We start from the raw sequence: 27184 nt of genomic DNA, 5'->3' as shown, positions 1-27184 counted from the left end.
ATCTACATGGGAGGTGTGCCAGGCGGAAACCATTGCTGTCCAGAAATAACATCAGGGCAAGACTAAAGTTTGCCAATGAACACCGAGGCAAAGACCAGCACTTCTGGAACAATGTGCTCTGGACAGATGAGTCAAAGGTAGAGCTATTTGGCCACAGTACCAGAATACATGTTTGGCGAAAACCAAAGACAGCATTTGACCACAAGAACCTGATACCAACTGTAAAGCATGGTGGTGGAAATATTATGGTTTGGGTCAGCTTTGCTGCATCAGGGCCTGGGCAGCTCACCATCATAGAATCCACTATGAATTCTTCATTGTACCAGAGGGTGCTTGAAGATAATGTGAGGCCATTTGTTGGACAGTTGAAGCTCAACCGAAGGTGGATCTTGCAACATGACAATGACCCTAAACATACCAGTAAATCCACCAAGGAATGGCTGAAAAGAAGGAAATGGAGGGTTCTGGAATGGCCAAGTCAAAGCCCGGATCTAAATCCCATCGAGATGTTGTGGGGGGATTTGAAACGAGCTGTGCATGCAAGAAACCTCTCAAACATCACACAGCTGAAAGAATTCTGCATGGAGGAGTGGGCAAAAATTTCTCCCAGTCGATGTCAGAGACTGGTAGACAGTTAGAAGAAACGCCTACTTGAGGTTGTTTCTGCCAAAGGGGGCACTACCACCTATTAGAGCCAAGGGTGTACTTACTTTTTCCACATGCGAAATTTGCATTTATGTTTATTTAAATTATACAATGGACTACGAAATGTAAATGTTTCATGATATTTGTTATATTATATCACCTTTATCTAACAATATTGTTGTAATGAAGATCAAATAGCTGTATGTTGAAATATGTTGAAAAAGTCAAAACTTTACATGGGGTGTACTTACTTTTTCACATGACTGTATCTCCCAAACCGTTTAATGGAAAAAATTAAACATGTCTCATTGTCAAGTACACCCCATGGGGAATAAGATATGTCAATGATGATGTCATACGAAGAAGTTTAAGAACATAAGAAGTTTCGGGAACTGAGTGGCGTGCTGACGAGGAGGGGAGTTTCGTTGAAGCTGAAGGGAAAGGTGTGTGCTGCATGTGTGAGAAGTGTTTTGATTTATGGGAGCGAGACATGGGTAATGAACGTAGAGCAGCAACGAAGGCTGGAAAGGGTGGAAATGCGAATGGTTCGGTGGATGTGCGGAGTATCGTTGAGAGAAAGGAAGACAAATGATGAATTGCGAAAGATGATGGGAATATTGCCTGGGAATGATGCTGTGAAGAGGAACAGCTTGAGATGGTTTGGTCATGTGTTGAGGAAGGATGAAAGTGACTGGTTGAGAAGAGTGATGGAAATGAATGTAGGAGGAAGTAGAGGACGGGGAAGACCGAGAAAGACTTGGCTAAAGATGGTCAAAGAAGAAATGCGGGCAAGGGGGTTAACAAGGGGAGATGCAGAAAATAGGGCAAAATGGAGAAGATTGTCATGGGGACCACAAGGCTAACCCCCGCTCTAGCAGGGAAAATGGCCTTAAAATGCATGTTGTTGTTGTTGTTGTTGATGGGAATAGAGCCTGTGATGGATGCTGTGAAGAGAAACAGTTTGAGATGGTTTGGTCATGTGTTGAAGAAGGACGAAAGTGACTGGTTGAGAAGAGTGATGGAAATGAATGTAGGAGGAAGTAGAGGACGGGGAAGACCGAGAAAGACTTGGCTAAAGATGGTCGAAGAAGAAATGCGGGCAAGGGGGTTAACAAGGGGAGATGCAGAAAATAGGGCAAAATGGAGAAGATTGTCATGGGGACCGCAAGGCTATCCCCCGCTCTTGCAGTGAAAATGGCCTTAAAATGCCTGTTGTTGTTGTTGTTGATGTCATACGTGCCTCCATTATGACGTCATAATTCGACAAGTACAACGCTTGATCTGATCAGTATGGAAAAAAAAATCCTCTGCAACTGTTAGCCCGATGAACACGAAATTTTCAGAATAAGAGCGGCTCCTCCTGTAGAATTGTTCTAATGATAATTATGACGTCATTGGTCACGTGGCACAGGCGCCATCTTGGAAAAATCGAAAAAAGTTGCACCTTTATATCTCCGAAACCACTCCATGGAAAAAATTGAAATATGGCTCAATGTCAAGCACTTCCTTGGGGAATAAGATATGTTTATGATGTTGTCATCAGGACCGTAAGAATGACGTCATAATACGGCAAGTACAATGCTTGATTCGATCAGTATGAATTTTTTTTCTCTGCAATTTTTGGACCGGTTGACGCGCGTTTTTAATTTTTGTCAAAACAAACGAGACAGAACAACATGTGACGAAAGTTTTTTATTTTTGTCATAACGAGACAGACCGACATGTGCCGAAACTTTTAAATTTTAGTCATAACGAGATAGACCGACATGTGATGAAAAATTTTAAATTTTGTCATAACAAACGAGACAGAACGACATGTGATGAAAGTTTTTTATTTTAGTCATAACGAGACAGACCGACACGTGACTAATTTTTTTAATTTTAGTCATAACGAGAAAGACCGACATGTGACGAAAGTTTTTATTTTTTGTCATGACAAACGAGACAGAACAACATGTGCTGAAAGTTTTGAATTTTAGCCATAATGAGACAGACCGACATGTGACAAAAGTTTTTATTTTTTGTCATAACAAATGAGACAGACCGATATGTGACAAAAGTTTTTATTTTTCGTCATACTAAACGAGACAGACCGACGTGACAAAAGTTTTTAATTTTTGTCACAACGAGACAGACCGACATGTGATGAAAGTTTTTAATTTTTGTCATAACAAAGGAGACAGAGCGACACGTGACGAAAGTTTTAAATTTTTGTCATGACAAAGGAGACAGAGCAACATGTGACAAAAGTTTTTAATTTTTGTTATGACAAACGAGACAGACCGACATGTGACGAAAGTTTTAAATTTTCGTCATAACAAACAGACACACAGACAGACAGGGGTAAAAAACTCATTCTCATCCACCCTCTCTGAAAAAATGTCCACTTCTCCCTTCATTGACCTCCACACCCCTTCCGACCTCACTGACTACTACAACCACACTCTCTCCTCCTGCCTTGACCAGCTTGCGCCTGTAAAAACCAAAACAGTTTCTTTCACCCATTCTGCTCCCTGGTTTACCCCTGAACTCCACCTGATGAAAACTCGTGCTCGCCAACTTGAAAGACTCCGCAATAAAACGGGTCTCACAGTTCACTCCCAAGCCTACAAGGACCACATACAACACTACAAAGATGCCCTCTCCCGCGCCCGCTCTGCCTACTACTCTCAAATTATCCACTCTGGCTCCGGAAACCCAAAAGCACTCTTCTCGACAATAAACAAACTCCTCCGCCCCCTGAACACCACCACCCAGTCATTCACAGTAGACAACTGCATCTCCTTCCTCTCTTTCTTCCAACGCAAAATTGACAACATCTACAACAGCTTGACCACCGCCGCACCCGCTCCCCCTCCAACCACCTGCCCCCCCTTGTCCTGCCACCCCCTGTCTCGGTTCTCCCCAATCTCTCCTACTGACCTCTCTGAACTCCTCATAGGAATGAAAACTGCCACCTGCACTCTTGACCCCATCCCCTCCAGCTTTGTCAAAGCCTCCCTCCCTGCTCTCTCTCCACTTATCATTGCAACAATAAACTCCTCCCTGTCTACAGGCATCGTCCCACCTTCCCTCAAAATTGCTGCTGTTACCCCCATTCTAAAAAAACCTGGTCTAAACCCTGACACCCTAAACAACTTCAGACCCATCTCCAACCTACCCTTTCTGTCAAAAGTTTTGGAACGCGCTGTAGCCACTCAACTCAAACATCATCTCTCTGCCAATAACTTGTATGAAACATTCCAATCCGGATTCCGCTCCAACCACAGTACTGAAACTGCTCTCCTCAAAATCACCAACGACCTTCTCCTCTCCTCTGACGCTGGCAACCTCAACATTCTCGTCCTCCTCGACCTCAGCGCTGCCTTTGACACCATCGATCACACTATCCTCCTCACCCGACTTGAATCCACCTTTAACGTCACCGGCACTGCCCTCTCTTGGATTAAATCATACCTCTCTGACAGATGCCAGTTCATCTCCATCAATAACTGCAAATCCCCCACTGCTCCCCTCCCCCAAGGTGTCCCCCAAGGTTCAGTTCTTGGCCCCCTCCTCTTCATCCTTTACCTGTCCCCGCTCGGTCACTTAATCCGCCGTCATGGTCTCCAATTCCACTGCTTCGCCGATGACATCCAGCTTTTCATCTCCACCAAGTCCGTCTCCACCGACACCCACTCTATCCTGACAAACTGCATCACTGAAATAAAATCCTGGCTTCAAATCAACTTCCTCAAGCTTAACTGTGATAAATCTGAAATAATCATCATTGGCCCAAAAACGCTCACAAAATCCACCCATAACTTTGCCCTCAACATCGACGGTATCCCAGTATCCACCTCCCCTCACATCCGGAATCTTGGCGTCATCTTTGACCAAACCCTTTCCTTCGACAAATACACTAAACAGATCACAAAGTCAGCCTTCTTTCACCTGAAAAACATTGCCCGTCTCCGCTCATCCCTCTCCTCCACGGCTGCAGAAACCCTCATCCACGCCTTCATCACCTCCCGTCTGGACTACTGCAATAGCCTCCTCTATGGTTCACCCTCAAAAATCACCAATAAACTCCAATACATTCAGAACTCCGCTGCCCGTCTACTCACTCATTCCCGGACCCGTGACCACATCACCCCCGTCCTTTACAAGCTTCACTGGCTCCCCATCCCCCAGAGAATCCAGTACAAAATCCTCCTCTTGACATACAAAGCCCTCCATAACCTGGCCCCATCCTACCTGGCTGACCTCCTCTCCAGACACACTCCCACCCGCAACCTCCGCTCTGCTGGTACCAACCTCCTGACCCCCTCCATCCGGACCAAATTCAGATCCTGGGGGGACAGGGCCTTCTCCATCGCTGCTCCCACCCTCTGGAACTCACTACCTCACACCATCAGAGACTCCTCCTCACTCACCACATTCAAAACATCACTAAAGACCCACCTGTTCAACGCTGCATTCAACATTCAACCCACAGCATTTAACCCCTGACTATCTCTTCTCCTTCTCCCTCCTTTTGCTTTAAATATTTCCCTATTGATTCTTGTCTTGTCTTTTTGATTCTTGTCTTATATATATGCCGTATATCGCTGCTGTTTGTTTTCTTGATTCTTGTCTTTTTGCAATTGTTGTTTTCATGTATTGTTATGCATTATGTTTTCCACTCTGTCAAAGCGCCTTTGGGCTTCTGGAAAAGCGCTATACAAAATAAATGAATTATTATTATTATTATTATTAAAAACATAACCTACATCCACATTAGGTGGTGGAGGTAATTATAAAAAAAAACAGCAACTTACTGATACAATCACGTAAAGAACACGTTATCCAATACCTTAAAATATTTCATCACAGACGGAATATGTTTTATTAAGACGTTTGGGCAAACATCAGATAAAATATAAATGCAACATTTACATTGCATGTAGAGAGGATTATGTCAAAGGTCATTGGGGAAAATGAGACATCAATGAAGCAAAAGAGGATATTTAAGCTCACTCATCAATGTGACCTTCATGGAACTCAACTTCCTGCATGGAAGAAGTTTCGGGAACTGAGTGGCGTGCTGATGCGGAGGGGAGTGTCGTTGAAGCTGAAGGGAAAGGTGTATGCTGCATGTGTGAGAAGTGTTATGATTTATGGGAGCGAGACATGGGTCATGAATGTAGAGCAGCAACGAAGGCTGGAAAGGGTGGAAATGCGAATGGTTCGGTGGATGTGCGGAGTATCGTTGAGAGAGAGGAAGACAAATGATGAATTGCAAAAGATGATGGGAATAGAGCCTGTGATTGATGCTGTGAAGAGGAACAGGTTGAGATGGTTTGGTCATGTGTTGAGGAAGGATGAAAGTGACTGGTTGAGAAGAGTGATGGAAATGAATGTAGAAGGAAGTAGAGGACGGAGAAGACCGAGAAAGACTTGGCTAAAGACGGTGGAAGAAGACATGCGGGCAAGGGGGTTAACAAGGAGAGATGCAGAAAATAGGGAAAAATGGAGAAGATTGTCATGGGGACCGCAAGGCTAACCCCCACTCTTGCAGGGAAAATGGCCTTAAAATGCATGTTGTTGTTGTTGTTGTTGTACTCATCAATGTCAATGCTATTCAGCTTCACAATACTCTGGCCACAATGGAATAGCAGATAAAACTAATGAACTAAAAATAGATAAAACTTTGAAAGACACAAAGAACTGAAAAAATATACATGGTAAAACCATAGGGATTCACCAGCATTGGGTAAGAAGAATCTTGAAGCCCTCAGGGCATGAAGATGGCACAGGCAGTTGTAGGCTGTTGCTTCCCACTCCCCAAATTATCGCTGATGAATCCACATCCTTGTAAGGTATTTCACCTGTCAACAACTCCCACAAGACCACACCAAATGACCTGCACGCAAGATGACAATAAAACACAGTCGGCAACGTACATGTAGGTAATCTGCAGACTGCATCGTCATTATTTCACCTTCACAATGCCATCCATTAAATATGGTCTGGCAATGAAGACACTCGGTGGTTTGTGGTTGCCATTCTAGTGACGGTGAAATTTGAATCTGCAATAGTGACATCTTGTGTCGCTGATTTCAATGTTAAATTTTTGTTTATTAATGCGGATCATTTCTAATTAAAATTATACTATCAGACCTGCTGATACATTTCACACAGTCTCTGCTCAAAACAACCAAAGTAGGCGCAAAACGCCTGTGATGTACGCTGATGACGTCATTACAGAAACTACTTTAGTAACAGTTTTTAATGTTACGGTTTAATACGTTTTGTGCTCAAACACAAACAAACACCCACAGGTTAATGCGTTTTGGATGCACGTACAGTTTACAAGTTAATGGTTTAGCTCGTGTGAAGAACGGAAGGAGTTAAAGAGTGGAAGGAGTATTAAAAAGCGGAAGGAGTATTAAAAAGCGGAAAGAGTATAACAAAGCGGAAGGAGTATAAAAAAGCGGAAGGAGTATGAAAAAAGCGGAAGGACTATAAAAAAGCGGAACGAGTATGAAAAAAGTGGAAGGACTATAAAAAAGCGGAGGGAGTATGAAAAAAGCGGAAGGAGTATTAAACAGCGGAAGGAGTATAAAAAAGCGGAAGGAGTATTAAAAAAAAAAAGCGGAAGGAGTATAAAAAAGCGGAAGGACTATAAAAATGCGGAAGGAGTATAAAAAAGCAGAAGGACTATAAAAAAGCAGGAGTATGAAAAAAGCGGAAGGACTATAAAAAAGCGGGAGTATAAAAAAGCGCAAGGAGTATGAAAAAAGCACATGGAGTATGAAAAAAGCGGAAGGAGTATAAAAAAGCGGAAGGACTATAAAAAAAGCGGCAGGTGTATAAAAAAGCGGAAGGAGTATAAAAAAGCTTCTGCTTGGAAATCAGCCAACATCACCGCTTTGCACAAAAAAGGTGCAAAAACAGATCCTAGCAACTACAGACCAATCAGCCTTCTCCCAATTATCAGCAAAGTCATGGAATCCATCATTGCTTCTGATATGAAATCATTCCTCTTCTCCAATGGCTTGATCTCTGATCATCAATTTGGTTTCAGACCAGGTCACTCTACTCTGGACATGCTGCTTCTGCTGTCTCAACAATGGATGGAGGTCCTCAATGCCAAACAGGAAATTAGAGCTGTCTCCCTCGACATATCACGTGCCTTCGACACGGTCTGGCACCCCGCTCTGCTCACCAAACTCTCCTCCTTTGGTATCCATGGAAATCTCCACGCATGGCTGGCGGACTTCCTCTCTAGTCGTCGTCAACGTGTGGCCCTGAATGGGTTTCTCTCATCTCCTCTTCCTGTTCAGGCTGGAGTTCCCCAAGGCAGTGTTCTGGGCCCCGTGCTTTTTCTGGTCTTCATCAATGATCTCTCTGACTCTCTCGAAAATCCTCTCTATCTCTTTGCTGATGACTCCACTCTCTGCCGCTCCATTCCTCTTCCCTCAGATCGGCAGTCTGCTGCCTCCTCACTCTCTGAAGACCTGGACAAAATCACAGACTGGTCAAACAAGTGGAACATGTCTTTCAATCCTGACAAATCTCACACTCTTACTATGTCTCTCCGAAAAGATCGACTGGACAACCCTCCCATCTACTTTCTCAACAATCCTCTCCAAGAAGTTCTGTCGCTCAAGATTTTGGGTCTCACTATCTGCCATGATCTTTCTTGGGAAAACCACATTTCCAAGCTGGCCTCCAAAGCCAGTCGCCGACTGGGCATCCTCCGTCGTGCGAAGTCCTTCCTCGGCACACCTGAGCTCCTCACCACATACAAGGCTTTCATCCGCAGCTCAATGGAATACTGTTCTCCCCTATGGGCCGGTGCTCCTTCCTCACACCTAGCTCGGCTTCACGCTGTTGAAACCAAAGCTTTCAGAATTATTGGAATCTCCCGCGATGAAGCTATCTCTGAGGGCCTTTCACTCACTCACCGCAGGCAGGTAGGTGGTCTTTCTGTCTTCTACCGACTCCTCTCTGGACTTGCACCCCCAGCTCTCTCTGTGCTCTGTCCCCCAAATATTCCTACAGGTCGCACAAGATCTGCCAGCAACCCTCTGATGGTTAAACTGCCGAAATCTCGGCTCTCCGCTCACCTTCACTCTTTCATTCCTCTTTTCTCCCGCCTCTGGAACAAACTCCCTCACTCCCTTCAATCCCACTCCTCCCTCCAGGTCTTTAAAACAGCTGTTCACCACCATCTCTTATCTTCCCCCATCCAAAACCTTGATCTTTTCTACCCCCGCTAATTCACCCCAGATCCACCTTGTTTGAAATTCCAACTTCTTTCCTGGAAGTCCTGGCAGTGTCCATATGTTTTATACCTCTCCCACCGCCCCCTTCCCATGCCCCCCCCCCCCCCCAAAGCCCTCGCCCTCTCTCAGATCTCTCGATGTCTCCATGTCTCTCGGTCCCTGCTCTCAAATGTTGTGTTTGTGTCCTTCCCCCTCTCTCCCCATCTTGTCTACCGCTCCCTATGTTATATGTTTTATGTGTCGGTTTGTCTTTCTGTGTGATTAATGTTCGCTCATTCACGAGCCTCGATCTTGTATACAAAAAAAAAAAAAAAAAAAAAAAAAAAAAAAAGCGGAAGGAGTAGGGGAAGGCGGGGCAAGTTGAGCCAGTTTTTGTTCTTGGAATGTTAGGACTGAACTTACGGATGATCTTGCACAAATGAGTATCTTGCCTTCTAATTTAATCCTTGGGAAACATTTTCTAGCTAGTTCTTACTTTCTATCCCCACACTGAAAGTCACTGTGACCTTTGAAAAAACGGAGGCCAAATGGCTCAACTTGCCCGCCTGAGGGGTAAGTTGATCCAACCTCTGGGGTAAGTTGTACCACATAGGGGTAAGTTGATCATTGCCCCAAATAAAGATAACTAAAGTAGGAAACCATTGTTTTGCCAGAAAAATATTTAATGTTGTAAAGTTCTACAAGACTGAACGAAATGATTACCTTGTGTTCATGGTTATAGTAATCAGTGCACATCGGATTTTTATGTGGAAATTTTTTATTTTTATTTTTCACATAAAACGGCTTTTTTGCGCGCAAAAAAATTATTTTGCAATTTTCGGAGAAAAAAAGAATTTCGCCCTTCTTCGGGAAAAATAAAATAAAATGCCCTTTTTGGTCGAAAATGTCTGGCAACGCTAAAAAAATTAGGTAATTTTTCCAAATTTTAAGCTGCGATCGAAATTTGTAACTGCGATCGAAATTTTTAACTGCGATCGATCTCAAAAACAAAACGTTGCGTCCACTTGTGTGCGTTGCATCCCCAGCGTGTACAGCAGTGAGGCGGTGTACTACAGTGAGAGAGTGTACACAAAGTGTGAACAAGTCTCCTATCAAGATGAGTGCTGCTCTTCGTGACAAGTGGCTGAAGGAAATGAACGCTGGCGGCGATGGGGCCACCTTCAAGTACGTGTCGAGTGACACGGCTTTCTGTCGAGCTTGTGAAAAGACTTTCCGGGCGAAGCAGAAGTCTGAGCTGGCCCAACATGTCCGAGGAGACCGCCACAAGAGCAACTTGGCCTTGAAGAAGAAGAGGACGGTCACGCAAGCCACCATGGATGACTTTGGTGGCGGAAAGAGGCACAAGTGCGACGTCGTGGCTCAGGAGCTGTGCCAGGCCATGCTGGCCGCTGGCATCCCATGGTCGAAATTGGAAAACCCTGCCCTCCGGTCGTTCCTGGAGAAGCACATCACTCTCCAGATCCCCGATGAAAGCTGGATTCGAAAGCACTACCTCGACAAGTGCTACGACGAGGCCTTGGCGGGGATCCGTGCTGACCTCAGACAGCAGCCCATCTGGCTGTCCGTCGACGAGACGACCGATTCGGCAGGTCGATATGTGGCCAACATCATTGCGGGATGCTTGTCCAAGGAGGGGTACTTTCGTCCCCACCTCGTCCAGTGCATGTTTCTGGAGAAGACCAACTCCGGGGAGATCGTGCGTGCAGTCAATGACACGCTGCGCTATCTTTGGCCTGATTTCAAGCCGGAGTGCCTCAAGGTCCTCGTCAGCGACGCCGCGGCCTATATGATCAAGGCCGGCCATGCCCTGAAGGAACTCTTCCCGGACTTGCTGCATGTGACTTGCGTTGCCCACGCGCTCCACCGTGTCTGCGAGACAGTCCGATAAATGTTCAAGGACGTCAACGACCTGATTGCCACGACGAAGAAGGTGTTTGTCAAAGCCCCGTCGTGTGTTGTCTTTTGGAAGGAGCAGCAGCCCAATCTTTCTCTCCCCCCAGAGCCCATTCTGGTGGGGGACGTGGATCGACGCCGCGGTGTTTTACGCCGAGCACTTCGAGGCCGTCAAGGACATTGTGGACCAGCTGAACGATGACGACGCGATGGCAATCCGGAGTGCCAAGGACCTGTTCGGAAAGGCGGACATCAAGCTCAGTTTGGTCTTCTTAAATGCCCACATGTCGTTCATCCCGAAGATCCTTAAGCAGCTGGAGGAGGCCGGCATGGAGCTGGCCAAGGCCTTCCAGCTCCTTGATCAGGCCAAGGAGGAGCTTGAAAAGATCCGAGGCTGCCGTAAGGAGATCCTGCTCACCAAGTTCAAGGCGGTGCTGCAGCGCAATCCCGACATTGGTGTGCTGAGGACAGTGGCTTTGATCCTGGATGGAGATCAGCACGGATCTGAGGTTGGTGTGCCGGCTGGAGTCAAGCTTGCTGACATCCCCCTCTTGAGGTACTGCCCCATCGTCAGTGTCGACGTGGAAAGGTCCTTCTCCGTCTTCAGAAATGTCCTCACCGACCGCCGACACCGCCTCACCAAGGAGAACATTACCAAGATAATGATTTCAAACACCTACTTTAACCGTTCCTAAAAGGGTCTTGTCAATTTCTTCTAGCCCTCTACTTATCAAACAATGCGGTTGCAATAAAGGTACCTGAACGTTATTTTTTACCTGTTTACTAGCCCAGAGTGCTTAATGTTGTGCAGGAAAAAGCGTACCATTTTTTGTTCTTTTTTTGACTGATTTCTGAAAAACTTGGTAATAATAACAAATGAATAAAACGAGGGGAAAAATTTTTTTGGGATTTTTTCACATTAAAAAAAAAAAATTCCGCTTTTCAAAACATAAAAGGCATATTTTCTTAACATAAAAATCCGTAGTCTAGTAATCAGTTACGAACAAATTGAGTCACTCTCGTAGAAAAACAAGATTGTCAACTGTGGTAAGAAAAGTCAACTCAATCCACCTGTCACAGTTTCAAGTCACAATTAAACAAAAAGTATCCCAAATAGTTGATCATTGCCCCAAATAAAGATAACTGAAGTACAAAAATTGGTCTGCCTGAAAAATATTTAATGTACTTGTTACAACACAACGAAATATTTACATGTACCTTGTGTTCATGGTTATAATTCAATGTGGCAGCTGGATTGAGTTGAAAACAGCTGCCACAGTTTTAAGTCACAATAAAACAAAAGTGTCCCAAATACACCCAGAAAGGCCAACAGTCAGACTGTGGCAATTAAGGCACAATATCTTGCTCATCAATGCCAGCTTCATCATTTGGATCTGGAACTAAAACTAAAACATGTCAGAAATCAAGTCAATTAAGCTGCCAAACTGACAAGTCACAAGGCTCGCAATGTATCCAATGACCGGGGTAATAATATGGTATTCTGTAAGCGCTTTGAGCCTTTGGGGAAAAGCGCATTATAAATGCTAATTATTATTATCTCCACCAACATGAGTTGGCAAGTTGAGCCAGACCCTACGGGGCAAGTTGAGCCATGGCTCGATTTGCCCCGTAGGGTCTGCCTCAACTTACCCCAGTCTGAACTTTCTGAGATGTCTCCACATACACACATATTCTATGCATCCATCGTATGAAAGTCTATGACAAGAATGGAGACACATACCTGGACTAACAATTGTCATCTGATATCCATATTATATCTATGCTGCATATGGAAGAAACATGAACTTACCTGTTTTACACCTTTTTACTTTTATGGCTGAAAATTGGATTTTTCCCTCTGCAACACTGGTTTCTGTTTCAATTTAGAAAACAATATGGCAGAATTTGGAGTTATGCAATGGGGCATCTATAGATGGTGCCACCACAAAGTCTGACTCATTCATAACTGGCTGGGAGGTGGTGGCTCAACTTACCCCTATGCTCAACTTGCCCCGCCTTCCCCTATAAAAAAGCGGGAGGAGTATGAAAAAAGCGGGAGGAGTAAAAAAAAGCGGCAGGAGTATAAAAAAGCGGAAGGAGTATAAAAAAGCGGAAGGAGTATAAAAAAGCGGAAGGAGTATGAAAAAGCGGAAGGACTATAAAAAAGCGGAAGGAGTATAAAAAAGCGGCAGGAGTATAAAAAAGCGGAAGGAGTATGAAAAAGCGGAAGGAGTATAAAAAAGCGGAAGGAGTATTAAAAAAGCGGAAGGAGTATTAAAAATCGGAAGGACTAAAAAAGAATCGGAAGGAGTATAAAAAAATCGGAAGGAGTATTAAAAAAATTGGGAGGAGTATAAAAAAATCGGAAGGACTATAAAAAAGCGGGAGGAGTGTAAAAAAATCGGGAGGAGTATAAAAAAATCGGGAGGAGTATTAAAAAAATCGGAAGGAGTATAAAAAAAGCGGCAGGGGTATAAAAAATTGGAAGGAGTATAAAAAAACCGGAAGGACTATTAAAAAATAGGAAGGAGTATTAAAAAAATCGGGAGGAGTATAAAAAAATCGGGAGGAGTATAAAAAAGCGGGAGTATAAAAAAGTGGGAGGAGTATAAAAAAGCGGAAGGAGTATAAAAAATCGGAAGGAGTATAAAAAAGCAGAAGGACTATAAAAAAGTGGAAGGAGTATAAAAAAGTGGAAGGACTATAAAAAAGCGGCAGGAGTATAAAAAAGCAGGAGTATAAAAAAGCGGAAGGAGTATAAAAAGCGGAAGGAGTATAAAAAAGCGGGAGTATAAAAAAGCGGGAGGAGTATAAAAAAGCGGGAGGAGTATAAAAAAGTGGGAGTACAAAAAAGCGGAAGGAGTATAAAAATCGGAAGGAGTATTAAAAAAGCAGGAGTATAAAAATCGGAAGGAGTATAAAAAAATCGGAAGGAGTATAAAAATCGGAAGGAGCATAAAAATCGGAAGGAGTATAAAAAAATCGGAAGGAGTATAAAAAAGCGGTAGGAGTATAAAAATCGAAAGGAGTATAAAAATCGGAAGGAGTATAAAAAAATCGGAAGGAGTATAAAAAAGCGGGAGTATAAAAAAATCGGGAGTATAAAAAAAGCGGAGGGAGTATAAAAATCGGAAGGAGTATAAAAAAATCGGAAGGAGTATAAAAATCGGAAGGAGTATAAAAAAATCGGAAGGAGTATAAAAAAAGCGGAAGGAGTATAAAAAAATCGGAAGGAGTATAAAAATCGGAAGGAGTATAAAAAAAGCGGAAGGAGTATAAAAATCGGAAGGAGTATAAAAAAATCGGAAGGAGTATAAAAATCGGAAGGAGTATAAAAATCGGAAGGAGTATAAAAAAATCGGAAGGAGTATAAAAATTGGAAGCAGTATAAAAATCGGAAGGAGTATAAAAAAAGCGGAAGGAGTATAAAAAAATCGGAAGGAGTAAAAAAATCGGAAGGAGTAGAAAAAAATCTGAAGGAGTATAAAAATCGGAAGGAGTAGAAAAATCGGAAGGAGTATAAAAAAATCGGAAGGAGTATAAAAATCGGAAGGAGTATAAAAATCGGAAGGAGTATAAAAAAATCGGAAGGAGTATAAAAAAAGCGGAGGAGTATTAAAAAAATCGGAAGGAGTATAAAAATCGGAAGGAGTATAAAAAAAGCGGAAGGAGTATCAAAAAGCGGAAGGAGTATAAAAAAGCGGAAGTGGACGCAGCATAAACATGGTGCATGAGATTGTTTTCAACTCCCTTCGGTTGCGATTTAGAGGATCCATGGTGGTATGTAACCATTCTTGTTGACCATTCTGTGTCATGTGATTTACGTTGAAACATACCCGTGGTAAATCTGTGAGGATGGTGTTTCTCAGCGAGCAAGAGTTGCGCGATGTTTAACGAGGATACGCCAAGATGGCGCCGTTTCGGATTCGTATTTTCTGCTTGTTAATCCTACCCGTATCTGATGCATTGTTATTCATGTCTTGTTCTAGTTTCACGGAGCTTAATGAATGGAGCTGTAACGAAGTCTTCCGAGCCATTGAAGCTTCGCAGCTCAGAACGTGCGGAGGTGATAAAGGAACAAACAACCTGTTTCGTGTTTGCTCCGGAAACAAAAGCTTCTGTATTCAACTTGTGATCCTTCGTCGTTCGTCGAAACCTGCGAAAACCCCCACAGCGGCGGCATACACCTGGCTGCTGTCACCGTCGATCACCTACGTCTCGAGAAGGCAAACTTCGCCAATGTCGCGTTGACGCTGCTGACATCATCGTCGATTTCATTGATCAGGTCCGTGCATGAACCGTGTACGATTGCGTGGAGGAAACGAAAATGAAACGTGTTCACCGGAAAATCAACGCGGAGACATTTACATTTGTGGATCACAAGGAAGTTCCTCCAAGCTGGTGACGTTAAACGGACGTCACTATCAGTGACTTATCAGACTGTTCTCGGACTGTAAATTTGTTGTGGTATTTGAGAACACCTTGATTGTAGCCTTAAGCTCAGGCTACCAGTGTTTTCTAATACACAGTTCATAATTCGATTTTGAGGTGTATTCGTGTTTTCCTTCATGTTACGTTTTTGATCTAGACTGTGAAAACCAGTAAGTTACTGTACACTCTTTGTTGGTGTTGCAGTGCGATTATTATATTGAGTGATTCGATTGTTACGTTTTATTGCATTGCTTTGATATTGTGTTAATCTCAGGTGTTCAATCAGTACTGTAGCATAATGAGTGATGTAGAACCAAGCCATGATTGTGAAAGTCAAATTACAGAGGCTTTTGGGGAGATGCGTGACCCGTGTGATCCAAAACCTACAGAGGTGATCCTTGACTGGCAAGTTCAGCAACGTAAACGCAACCTCAGACGCTCAATATCAGCGTGACAAAAATGTGCCAACCGTCTGCAGACACCCATATGCGACACAAAGGAGGTTTCTGTTATACGGCAGGCGCGCAATGAACTCTACGAAGTCATGGAACGAAGTCATGGAACGTGTTACAAATGATTACCAACTGGTAAATGAATCCCTAACCTCTCCTGGGATAGAAGAACAGGAATTCGTAAATTATGATCCGGTAGAGCAAGATAATCTACAGCTGGTCAAACAAGTTACAGAATGGGATCATGATATTGAACTAGAGCAATTTGAGACCAAGTCAAGGGTTTCTGCAACATCAAACAAAAGTGGATAGTCAATGCGATCAAGGAATTCTTCAAGAGCATCAACTCTATCCAAGTGTGTGGATGCAGCAGCTGAAGCGGCAGCTTTGAAGGCAAAACTGAGGTTTAGTGATGTGGAAGCTCAAAAGAAAATTGAGCTTGAAAGGGTCCAATTCGAGCTCGAAAGGGTCCAATTCGAGCTCGAAAGGGTCCAAACCATGAAATAATTGGACATGGCTGAAGCCAAGCTGGAGGAAATAATTGAAGCTGAGAAAGATACTAGTGACCTTGAGAACCATGAAAGTATTTAGGTACCGACGGTTTCAAAGAGGGCGTATGTGGACCAATACTTGCAGTCACCGCATGTTGGAATGGATGGTCTTGAGGACGTAGTGCAGAGTTTACCTGCAGTACCAGGGTCACCTACAACATGTGTGCCTACAACTGAAATGAGGCCACCTCCTGAACCGATATAAATACAAATGTAATCCCAGAATTTGCATAACTGGCTAAATCGTTTGCAGAGCAAGTGAATTTGGGACGGTGTCCTACCCAGGAACCTGGTGTGTTTTCTGGAAATCCTTTAACATATCAGGCATGGAAAAGTGCCTTTCAAACCTTGATCGAAAATAATGGAATTCCACCAGCTGAAATAATCTATTTGAAGAAGTACTGGGCGGCTCAGCAAAGGAGGCTGTGGAAGGCTTCTTCTTTCTAACAACGGACACTGCCTTTGAAGAAGCAAAGCAGTTACTGGGAGAAAGATACGGTGACCCTTTCACAGTACCTGAGACCTTTTGAGATAAATTAGACACCTGGCCCAAAGTGTTGGCTAGAGACAGTGTTGCTCTACGTAAATACGCTGACTTCCTGCGACAATGCTTGTCAACCATGGAAGCGGTACCAAGTCTAAATGTCTAGAACGACGAGCATGAAAATCAGAGGTTGCTTTACAAGCTTCCAGAATGGCTTGTCCTATGATGGGTTTGAATTGTCTGCCTGGAAAACCCAACACAAGAGATTTCCCCCATTTGCTGAGTTTGTGTCCTTTGTAATAAAGGAAGCAGAGATTGCGTGTAACCCATTGATTACACCACATACACAGCATGGAATTAAGACCAGTGGCATAGAAAGGCCACAAAGGATGATGACAATCGGTTTGTTGGTGCAAGGAGTTTTTCAATGGAAGTGAAGGAGTCTGTCAACGACGGAGATGTCGATACAAACCAGGACACCATGTGGTGTGTCCACTGCAAAGAGGGACATCATATTGATGAGTGTAAGACTTTCTTACAGAAATCACTGTTGGAAAGAAATACCTTTGTGTGAGATAATGGGCTTTGCTTTGGTTGTCTTGGAAATGGCCACAGATCCAAATTCTGCAGGCAGAGAATAACCGGCACAAAGTGTGGTAAGTACCACCCAACTAGCCTTCATTGTGATTGTTACAGTGGAGTGAAGTCCCATCAGCAAGAGGACAATAAAGAAAATTCACCCATCGAGGCGACAAGCTCTCACACTCGAGTGAGCCACACTAAAAGCGCCAATAAGTGCTCCATGATAGTCCCAGTCTGGGTGCACACTGTGACAATCCGAAGGCAGAGATATTGGTATACGCACTCTTAGACACTAATCAGACACGACCTTTATTTTGGACAAAACCAGTAACGCATTGGGACTGCAATAAATTGATGTGAAGTTATTGTTGTCAACTATGTCGGCAAACGAACATTTGGTGAACAGCCGAAAGGTGAATCGGTTGGTGGTACGTGGCTACAACAGCCCCGTGAAGGGTCAACTCCCAACGACGTACACGAGGGAAATCATGCCAGCAAATTGATCACACATTCCCACACCAGAAATCGCTAGGCGATGGCCACATCTTCAATGGATAGCAGACGAGATTGTCCCCCTCAAGGGAGGTTTCGGTGACTGCTGGGCTCATGGTGGGCTGGGGTCTGCGTTGTGCTTCCCAGGACAGTAGAGGGACACGAAAGAGGGCCGTCTCAACGACTTGGCTCACGACCCTTGGCGCCATCTTGTGTGCTCATCGAGCGAGAGGCTCGAAGCCTCATCACCACCGCTCTCCTTAAAAGGGGCCACTTGAGACCAAAGCTATGTTCACTATAAAAAGGGATTTTATTTTATCATTCCCCTTGTCTGTTTATGAGTCGGTGAGTGGAGGTACCTCAGTTAGGAATTAGTTTACCTCAGCATTCATTTTATTCTTTGGGTTATTTTCATTAAATTCATGTTTGTTGAATTTACTGTCGTGTTTGCGTGTTTTGTGGTTTCATAATATACGTCAGGAAGGGAACCCCTTATGATGTGTCAGGAAGGGCATCCGGCCTTAAAACATTGCCTCAAAAAGGGAACCATTACAATTACATATGGGCAGGTTATAGCCGGAAGTACCCCGTGGGGTCCTCACCCCCTCTTGTCAAAAACCAAGTTGGGGAACCCGATCGAAGCAAGGGAGGAAATCGCTCCATTTATGACGACAAAAACAAACGTCTGATGCCCCACGTGGAGATCGGTTTCTGAGGTTTTGGAGATGGGATGTTGGGCCAATGACAGGGAGATCAGGAGAAGTGGTGGAAGTATTGGTCAAAAGAAGAGTTGTCATATGTTGTGTGCAGGAGACCAGATGGAAGGGAAGTGGTGTGAGACTGTTGAAGGGTAGGTAGGGACAGGTAGGTAGGGTAGGTAGGTAGGTAGTTTGTGTTGCAAGGGTGCCCGGAAGGCGTGCATGGTGTTGGTGTCCTGTTTTCTGAGGAGATTGTAGACGGTGTTGCGAGTGTGAGTAGAGTGGGTGAAAATGATGATTGGAAAGCTCTTCGTGAACGTCATCTCAGGACATGCCCAGCAGGTCGGTCGGAGCGATGAAGAGAAGCACCAGTTCTGGTGTGCAATAGAGAAGCTGATGGAAAACGTCAAAGATGAAGAAGTTGTTGTGGTAGGAGGAGACTTAAATGGACATGTGGGAAGGAGTATAGACAGTTTTGAGGGAGTCCATGGGGGTTACGGATATGGTGTGAGGAATGGAGAAGGTGAAGGGATTTTGGAGTTTGCTGATGGAGCTTTTGAGGGAGCTGGTTTGTTGATTTGTAATACTCAGTTCCAGAAAGAGGATAATAAGCTTGTTACATACACGTCTGGTGGGTCGACGACAACCGTTGACTACCTGATGGTGCGTAGGCGAAATCGGGGGCACCTCCAGGATGCAAAGGTGATGCAGGTGGAGGAGGCTGTTTCACAGCACCACTTGGTTGCCTGCGACATAAGGGTGAAAGGTGCGCGGCGAGCTCGGCGGGTGAAGTACCAACCGAGAATGAAGGTGTGGAGGTTGAAAGAGGAGACAGTGAGGGAGGCATTAAAAGAGAGGCTGAGTATGGCAGATGATGATGTGGTTGAGCTTGAAAGTGGTTGGATGTCAATGAAAGATAGTCTGTTGGGAGCCATTGGTGAGGTATGTGGATGGACAAAAGGACCACCGAGGCACTCGGAAACATGGTGGTGGGATGATGAAGTTGGAAAGAGGATTGACGAGAAGAGAAAGAAGTTCAAGGAGTGGCAGAAGGCGAAGGGTACGGGGGCACAAGAGGCAGAGCATGAAAGATATAAGGCAGCCAAGAAGGCTGCAAAGAAAGAGGTAGCAAAGGCGCAGGAGGCATGTAGGAAAATGTTCGCAGAACGCTTGGATTCGGAAGAGGGTCAGAGAGCGGTATTCAGGATTGCAGAGCAGATAGCGAAAGAGGTGCAATGTGATGGGGGTGAGTTGCTTGAAGGATGAAGTGGGACAAATCGTTGTGGCACCAGATGGAATTAAAGGAAGATGGAAGAGATATATGGAAATACTGTTAAATGCAGAGAATGAATGGGATGGCAACATAGACAGTAACCCAGTTTTAGGACCGGCAGGGAAGATAACTGAGAAGGAAGTTGAGGAAACGATAAAAGCAATGAAGAGTAGAAAAGCGGGAGGGACGACGGGGGTTGTGGGAGATATGTTTAAGGCAGCGGAAAGTTGGGGTGTGAAGCGAATGACAGATCTGTAATGTGGTGGTAAAAGAAGGCCGCATTCCAGTGGATTGGGAACTGAGTACCCTCGTACCTCGAAACAAAGGGAAAGGTGACCCTCTGGACTGTGGCTCGTATCGAGCAATAAAGTTATTGGAGCATGGAATGAAGGTATTGGAAAGGGTGTTAGAGAGGAGGACCAGGAAGAAAGTGAAGATCGACGAAATGCAGTTTGGATTTATGCCAGGAAGAGGCACGACAGACGTGCTCTTTTTATTGTGAGGCAGTTGCAAAAGTACATGGAGAAGAGGAAGAAGTTGTTTCTTGAGTTTGTTGATCTCGAGTATGCATTCGATAGGGTTCCATGTGAAGTAGTGACATGGGCATTGAGGAATGGTTTATCAGACTCGTGATGGCAATGTACGAAAGAGTGCTAAGGACGAAGGACGGGAACAGTGGTGAGTTTGAGGTGAAGGTGGGAGTGCATCAGGGGTCGGTACCAAGTCCACTACTATTTGTAGCTGTGATGGAGGTGCTGGCTCGGAAAGTAAAGGAGGGTTTGCCATGGGAGTTGTTGTATGCAGATGATCTGGTGTTGTTTGGGGAGAGTATGGATGGACTGAAGGAGAAGATGAACAAGTGGAAGGAATGTACGGAGGAAAAAGGTCTGAAGGTGAATATCGGAAAGACGAAGGTGATGGCAAGTGGTAAAGCATGTGGTGAGGTGGAAAGAACTGGGAAGTGGCCATGTGCTGTGTGCAGGAAGGTTGTCGGAGTGAACTCCATCCAATGTACAATGTGCGCTGAGTGGGTTCATCAAAAATGTAGTGGTCTGAGAGGGTCATTAACTAGTGTGGCAGCTACATTCAAGTGTAAGGTGTGCACAGAGGGAGCTGCAGATGGAGGAAATGTTGAGTTGGATCTTGGAGACGGCGTGAAGCTGGAAGGTGTGAAAACATTTTGCTACCGAGGAGACATGCTGAATGGAGAAGGTGGACCAGACTCGGCAACGGTTGCTCGAGTGAGATGTGCATGGAAGAAGTTTCGGGAACTGAGTGGCATGCTGACGAGGAGGGGAGTGTCGTTGAAGCTGAAGGGAAAGGTGTATGCTGCATATGTGAGAAGTGTTATGATTTATGGGTGTGAGACATGGGTAATCAACGTAGAGCGGCAACGAAGGCTGGAAATGCAAATGGTTCGGTGGATGTGCGGAGTATCATTGAGAGAGAGGAAGACAAATGATGAATTGCGAAGGATGATGGGAATAGTGGCTGTGATGGATGCTGTGAAGAGAAACAGATTGAGATGGTTTGGTCATGTGTTGAGGAAGGATGAAAGTGTCTGGTTGAGAAGAGTGATGGAAATGAATGTAGAATGAAGTAGAGGACGGGGAAGACCGAGAAAGACTTGGCTAAAGGTGTTGGAAGAAGAAATGCGGGCAAGGGGGTAAACAAGGGGAGATGCAGAAAATATGGCAAAATGGAGAAGATTGTCATGGAGCCGGCAAGGCTAACCCCCGCTCAAGTAGGGAAAATGGCCTTAAAATGCATGTTGTGTTGTGGTTTCATAATAAACCCGTGTGTTCCGTTCAGGTAAACGCCTTGCATCCTTCCATCTCACAAGTACCATCACTGCCATTTCCGGCTGCAGCCTCGGGAGTAAGACTGTTTCGGCTTTCTGTCACTGATGATCTTAATCGCCGGCAACACAATAATAATATTTACCTCATTATTGTTTTTCAGCACGTTGATCCAGTATAGATGGGAACCTTTCTTATGTTGTGTTCCTATCAAACCAAAACGTTCATTAAACAAGTGAAGGGAGACCTCGTGTTGGTGTGCAACTTTTAGTGGCTGTACCATGGCGTCAGGAACAGGATTTTTGGTTGGAATATGTCATTACATTTTTCAGTAACAGGGACCATGTCAACATGTCATTTTGGTTGTGCAGCTACAGGGAGCCGCCAACAATAGCCGAGTCTGTGGAAAGCTCGGTTTGAAGAGCTCAGTCTGATTGTGACACGTCAGTTTTATTATCATTATTTATTATCATTATATATTTATTTATCTAGTTATTATCGTTGCTTAAATTTTTTATTCCTGCACCTATTTTTCAGTTATTTAGATTTCTCCGGTTCCTCGTTCATTTCTTGGCTTTGCCTGTTTCATATTATACTGTATAATGTGTCAATTATAATATACTAGGGCATGCCCGTACTATATATATATCTAAAATTATATCCCCCCCCCTCTATTTACATGAAATGGTTTGGTCCATTCGCAAAGCCAAAGCGAACGGTTTGCGAGTACGGTGACAATCCCCCCCCTCTATTTACATGAAATGGTTTGGTCCAAAGCGAACGGCTTGCGAGTACGGTGACAATCCCCCCCCCCCCCCCCCCTCTATTTACATGAAATGGTTTGGTCCAAAGCGAACGGCTTGCGGAGTTTGGTAAAGAAATCGCCATAGCTCGGTAACTACTTGTCCGATTAATATGAAACCTTGAAAAGGCACATCCTCGGGTCCCCAGCAATATACCTGGCAAGTTTCAAGTATATCGGACCCGTGGTTGTCGAGAAACAGCGGTCACAGACAAACAAACACACAGACACACAGACATTCACACAGAGATTACTGGAATTATAGATAGATATGTGTGCGTATATAATATGAAGGGCAATATGTCACGTATAAAATGTGTGCATATTATAATCTACTATACAAGCGAGATGTCTGTCTGTGTGTGTGTCTGTCTGTCTGTCTGTGTCGCCATTTTTTTCAGAGATGGCTGAACGGATCTTCCTCAAACTTTCAGGGGTTCATCAGTGAGTGCCTGGTAGTGTTTTGGGCCAAAAAAAAGGATCGTTTTTAAGGAGTAAAAAAAGAAAGAAAAAAAAAATCGCTCGATAGTGCCTAAGCTTTTAAAAATTAATGACAGTTATATACAAGTACACATTCGCATAAATAAATACAAAACAATCACCAGACATTTGAATACAAATAAATCAAACAATTTCGGAAGTGTACAAAGTTGGTAGTGCGGCTTCTTCTTCTTCCTGATCAGCATCACACTGAACTCGAACGTGATGAACGCCACATTCACCCACCAGCATATACATGAACCCCCTTCATCTCCTGCCTCCCCCCCTTCCCCCCTCCCCTCCCCTATTCCCCACCCCTCTCCCCCCATCGATCCCCTTCCACCCTCACTCCCCCTCTGCCCCCTTCTCCTACCCTCCCCTTCCCCCTATCTTCCCACCACTCCCCTTCTCCCCCTCCCCCGCCCTCCGCTGCCCGGCAACGCACGGTACTTCTGCTAGTATATTATACAGTAAAACATGTCACGTATAATATGTGTATATAATATACAGGAAAATATGGCAGGTATAAGTTGTGTGTATATAATATACTGTATTACATGTCACGTATAATATGTGTATATAATATACAGTGTAACGTGTCGCATATAATCAGGGCCGGCGCTACCATAAGGCCAACTAGGCAGCCGCCTCGGGCGCAGACATCACAGGGGCGCATTACTGAGCCTTAAAGGGTCACAGTTTTATTCCAATTATTGTTTTAAGACCGGACACAGTATACCTAGTGCCCTTTAGTTCAAAATGATTTGTGTGCCAAAATATTTTCTTTTGTATTTGCGAAAGATATAATCAAGGATTGATTATTTAAAATTTTGATTTTGCATATCTAAAACTTATTGCTCAAACCAAAAACTGTTTTGTTTATCTGAAATTTCCATTCACACACTCATAAAGGGACCACTTTCTTTATTTTGCATTGCAAACCACATGTAGAGTCTTTTTTTTTTTTAAGTAAACCCATTTGCCCCAAAGCGTGGGGTAACAGGGCCACTGCCATATTTATGGATATTGCGCCTTTAATATTGGTGCTGTTGGCATCTTACGGTACTTATTCTTGCAAGTTAAAATTAATTTAGCAGTTTCAAGATTTCTGCTTTTTATTTTTTCTGCAAGACCTCTGTTTTTAATAATCGAAGTTGGCAATTTTTATTTTTGGTGGGGGGGGGGAGGATGGAAGTAGCTGGCCTTGCCTAGGGCGCAAAATAGTCTGGCGCCGGCCCTGCATTTAATATGTGTATAACTGTATATATAATATACAGTTTAATGTCAGGTATAATTTGTGTGAATAAATAATATACTGTATTACATGTCACGTATAATATGTGTATATAATATACAGTATAATATGTATGTATATAATATACAGGATAATGTGTGTATATAATATATAGTATAATGTCATGTATAATATTGTTATTAATTTGGGTAGAGGAATATCTAGAGCCAGATAGATCTGTATAGGTAGATACCTCGACTGTCGTGATAAGGAATCTACCTGTAATAAGTTCTATGTTTAGCCCGGATGTCGGTATAAGTCGTATCTGTGTCCCCGCCACGAGGGGGGCAGGGCATGCTAACTAGTACAGGGATTATGGATAAAATTCCTTTGTGTGTCGTTCCCTCTGTCGCCAATCCAGTGTCCCTTATGGCAACGCATTCTCATATAGACACTTAGATAGGTCCCTTAGTGCACACATTAATTAAATCCCCTCCCTTACAAAAAGACGCACCAGAAAGACAAGCAGGAAGCGGCCGCGTACAACGCCGGCATGGGCATCAAACACCGTGCAAGGCAGTCTATTGCCATGCCCAGGAGGACTGTTGATTGGCCAGGGGGAGGGGCGAGAAACACCACAGGGCGCCGATTGGCAGAGCAGGGGAGGAAGAGTGATTGGTCCATAGGAGGGACAGAGAACTGCCCCGTGATTGGGGGGAAAAGAAGGACTTGTGGTTGGCCATGAGGATGGCATGACATGGGGGGCGGAAAGCACTCTGCCAATGAGAGGACACCAGCGCAGTGAGAAGATTCTGGAAGACGAGCGTCACCACGCTGGTTGGAGAGAAAAAGAACTGACATCACAGGGCGAGTAATAAAACTGCTGGCTCGCTCTCTTCCATTGTCCTCTCTGTGCTTTCCTGGGGTTCTTCGTACTCTCTTGTTCTCTCTGCGCTGGACCATTCGTGCTTGAAGCTCTCTCTGCACTGCACCCTTCGTGCTTAGCTCTCTCTGCGCTGCACCCTTCATGCTTAGCTCTCTCTCTGCGCTGGACCCTTCATGCTTCGCTCTTGGAGATCTGTTGGATCTTCTTCCCTGCATGGTCGTTGGCATCTTCCCTGAGTATTATGGGTGCTCTTGGTTCGTTGTGGTGCTTGGAGCGGGGCTCGGTCCTTCGTGGTGCTTTTGGTGCTGGGAGCGAGGCTCGGTGCCGTGAGCGAACGGGACCTCGTGTGCGACCGACGAGGAGCTTGGAGCGGGGCGTGCCGCTGAGCGGGTCGCTCAGGGCCTGGCGGAGCGCGCGAGCGAGGCGGACTAAGGGGGCCGCGTTGGACGACGGACGCACCACTGCAGACAGATAAGCACGCACCACATCTCACAGAACACCACATGATGATTTCTTTAATTCATTCATTCCTTTGTCCTGTTGTTAAGTCTGGTGCGGGGACGTCCCGATGAGGACATTTATTTATTGCCGCGTTTTCCTGTCCCGAGATATATAAAATAAATCCTTGTATTATTTTCTTTGCCATTCCAAAATCCTGTCGTTTAAGTTAATCCCCTGCAGGATGAGAGCTGTCGTCGGATCTACAGGTACGCGCTTGCCGCTTCTTCCTCTTCATTCTTCCCCCCGTGCATTTATAGCCGAATCCGAGTTGATCGTCGCCTCGGAGTTAAAGCCCGTTTGGTCATCCACGAGCCCTGGTATTATCTGAGGGATTCACGTGACAATATGTGTGTATGTATATGAATGAATGAATGATCGTTTTAAGGCCATTTTCCCCGCCAGAGCAGGGGTTAGCCTTGCGGGCCCCATGACAATCATGGTTCCCTATTTGAGGCAATGTTGTTGGTGTTGTTTTATGGCCGGATGCCCTTCCTGGCGCCAACCCTTAGTCGTGTCTTATGATGCGGAGGGATACGGTGTACCTATTCTAAACCGGGGTACACACCGTGATCATTCATCCCAGCAAGCTAGTACTCAATTTGCCGACCTCTGAAGGATGACAGGCTGAGTCAACCCCCCTGGTGTTAATTCAGCGATTGACCAGGATTCGAACCCAGGATCCTCGCATCCCAAGCCGGCACCCTAACCGCTAAGCCAACACCAGGCTAATGTGTGTATGTAATATACAGTATAATGTCATGTATAATATGTGTGTATATAATATACAGTACTAGCAACGGTACCCGCCCTACGGGCGGGGCTTCAATTGGGAGGCCCAAATGAAAAGGCAAAATATCAGAAATTGAAGGCTTTTTTTTTTTTAACGATTCATATAAACATCCGTTGAATCATATCACATGCAAATCATCAAAATCTAAACAGTACATGGCGCCCATTTTGAAAAAAGATTGAATTCTGCAAAACGGAAGCAGCCGCTACACGTCTTTCTCAGTCGCTTTGCACACACTGCCATGTTACTTCGGAGCCGCACATTTACATAAGAAGAGTTCGTCAGGAGTCGATCTACTCTCTCCTGGTACGTAGAATAAACTATTTGTAGAATTTCAACAAAAGCCACATCACTGTTCATATCAGTAAATATTATTCCATCGTGTTTGGAAAAACTTGAAAATTGGAAAACTTGGAAATATTGAAAAAACAGTGTAGCCTATTTTACTCCCAGGGGACCCAGGAATACCCACCCAAAATATCGTTGCGATTGGTTGAGCCATTTTTGCGGTACCTTCGAACGGACGGACGGACATTTGGTGAATTATAGTAAGATGGACACATAAAAATCTATATTATAATAGCCGTAGATGATTCTGTCTGTTGGACGTCTGTCCGGGGTGTGGCTTACTCGGTTTGCAGAGTAGCTCCACCCATAGCTCCACCCATTCTGGGAGAGGCTTCATATAAACAAATATCCACCATTTTATTAACTCACATAGCTTTGAGGCCTGTTTTGTAGGCCTGTGGGGTCTTGCTCTCTCTCCCAGTTTTATTTAAAATCAAATTCGATATATAATTTCATTTTTCACAGTCGCTAACATAGTTTTAGACTCGGTTGAAAAAAAACGGGAAGAAAATCCGATGAAAGTTGCCGTTTATAGAACGAAATGAATTCTCAAAGGCCTGTAACTTCAAGGCCATTGAGTCTCTCTCACGC

The 27184-nt window shown here is 44.5% G+C and overlaps 1 protein-coding gene across 1 annotated transcript in view; it reads right to left on the bottom strand.

Annotated features, from left to right (window-relative positions):
- The window catches only part of LOC137431903 (mitogen-activated protein kinase kinase kinase 13-like), a 439979-nt gene that overhangs the window by 231987 nt on the left and 180808 nt on the right, over positions 1-27184 (bottom strand). Inside the window, exon 5 of the mRNA XM_068123737.2 lies at positions 6371-6529. Coding sequence (XP_067979838.1) covers positions 6371-6529 — 159 coding nt within the window. The remainder of the gene's footprint in view (positions 1-6370; positions 6530-27184) is intronic.

The sequence above is a fragment of the Myxine glutinosa genome, chromosome 7, assembly GCF_964187855.1.
Source record: "Myxine glutinosa chromosome 7, kmMyxGlut1.1, whole genome shotgun sequence".
NCBI lineage: Eukaryota > Metazoa > Chordata > Myxini > Myxiniformes > Myxinidae > Myxine > Myxine glutinosa.
The sequence above is the reverse complement of the archived record's forward strand: the minus strand, read 5'-3'. Positions and strand labels throughout refer to the sequence as shown.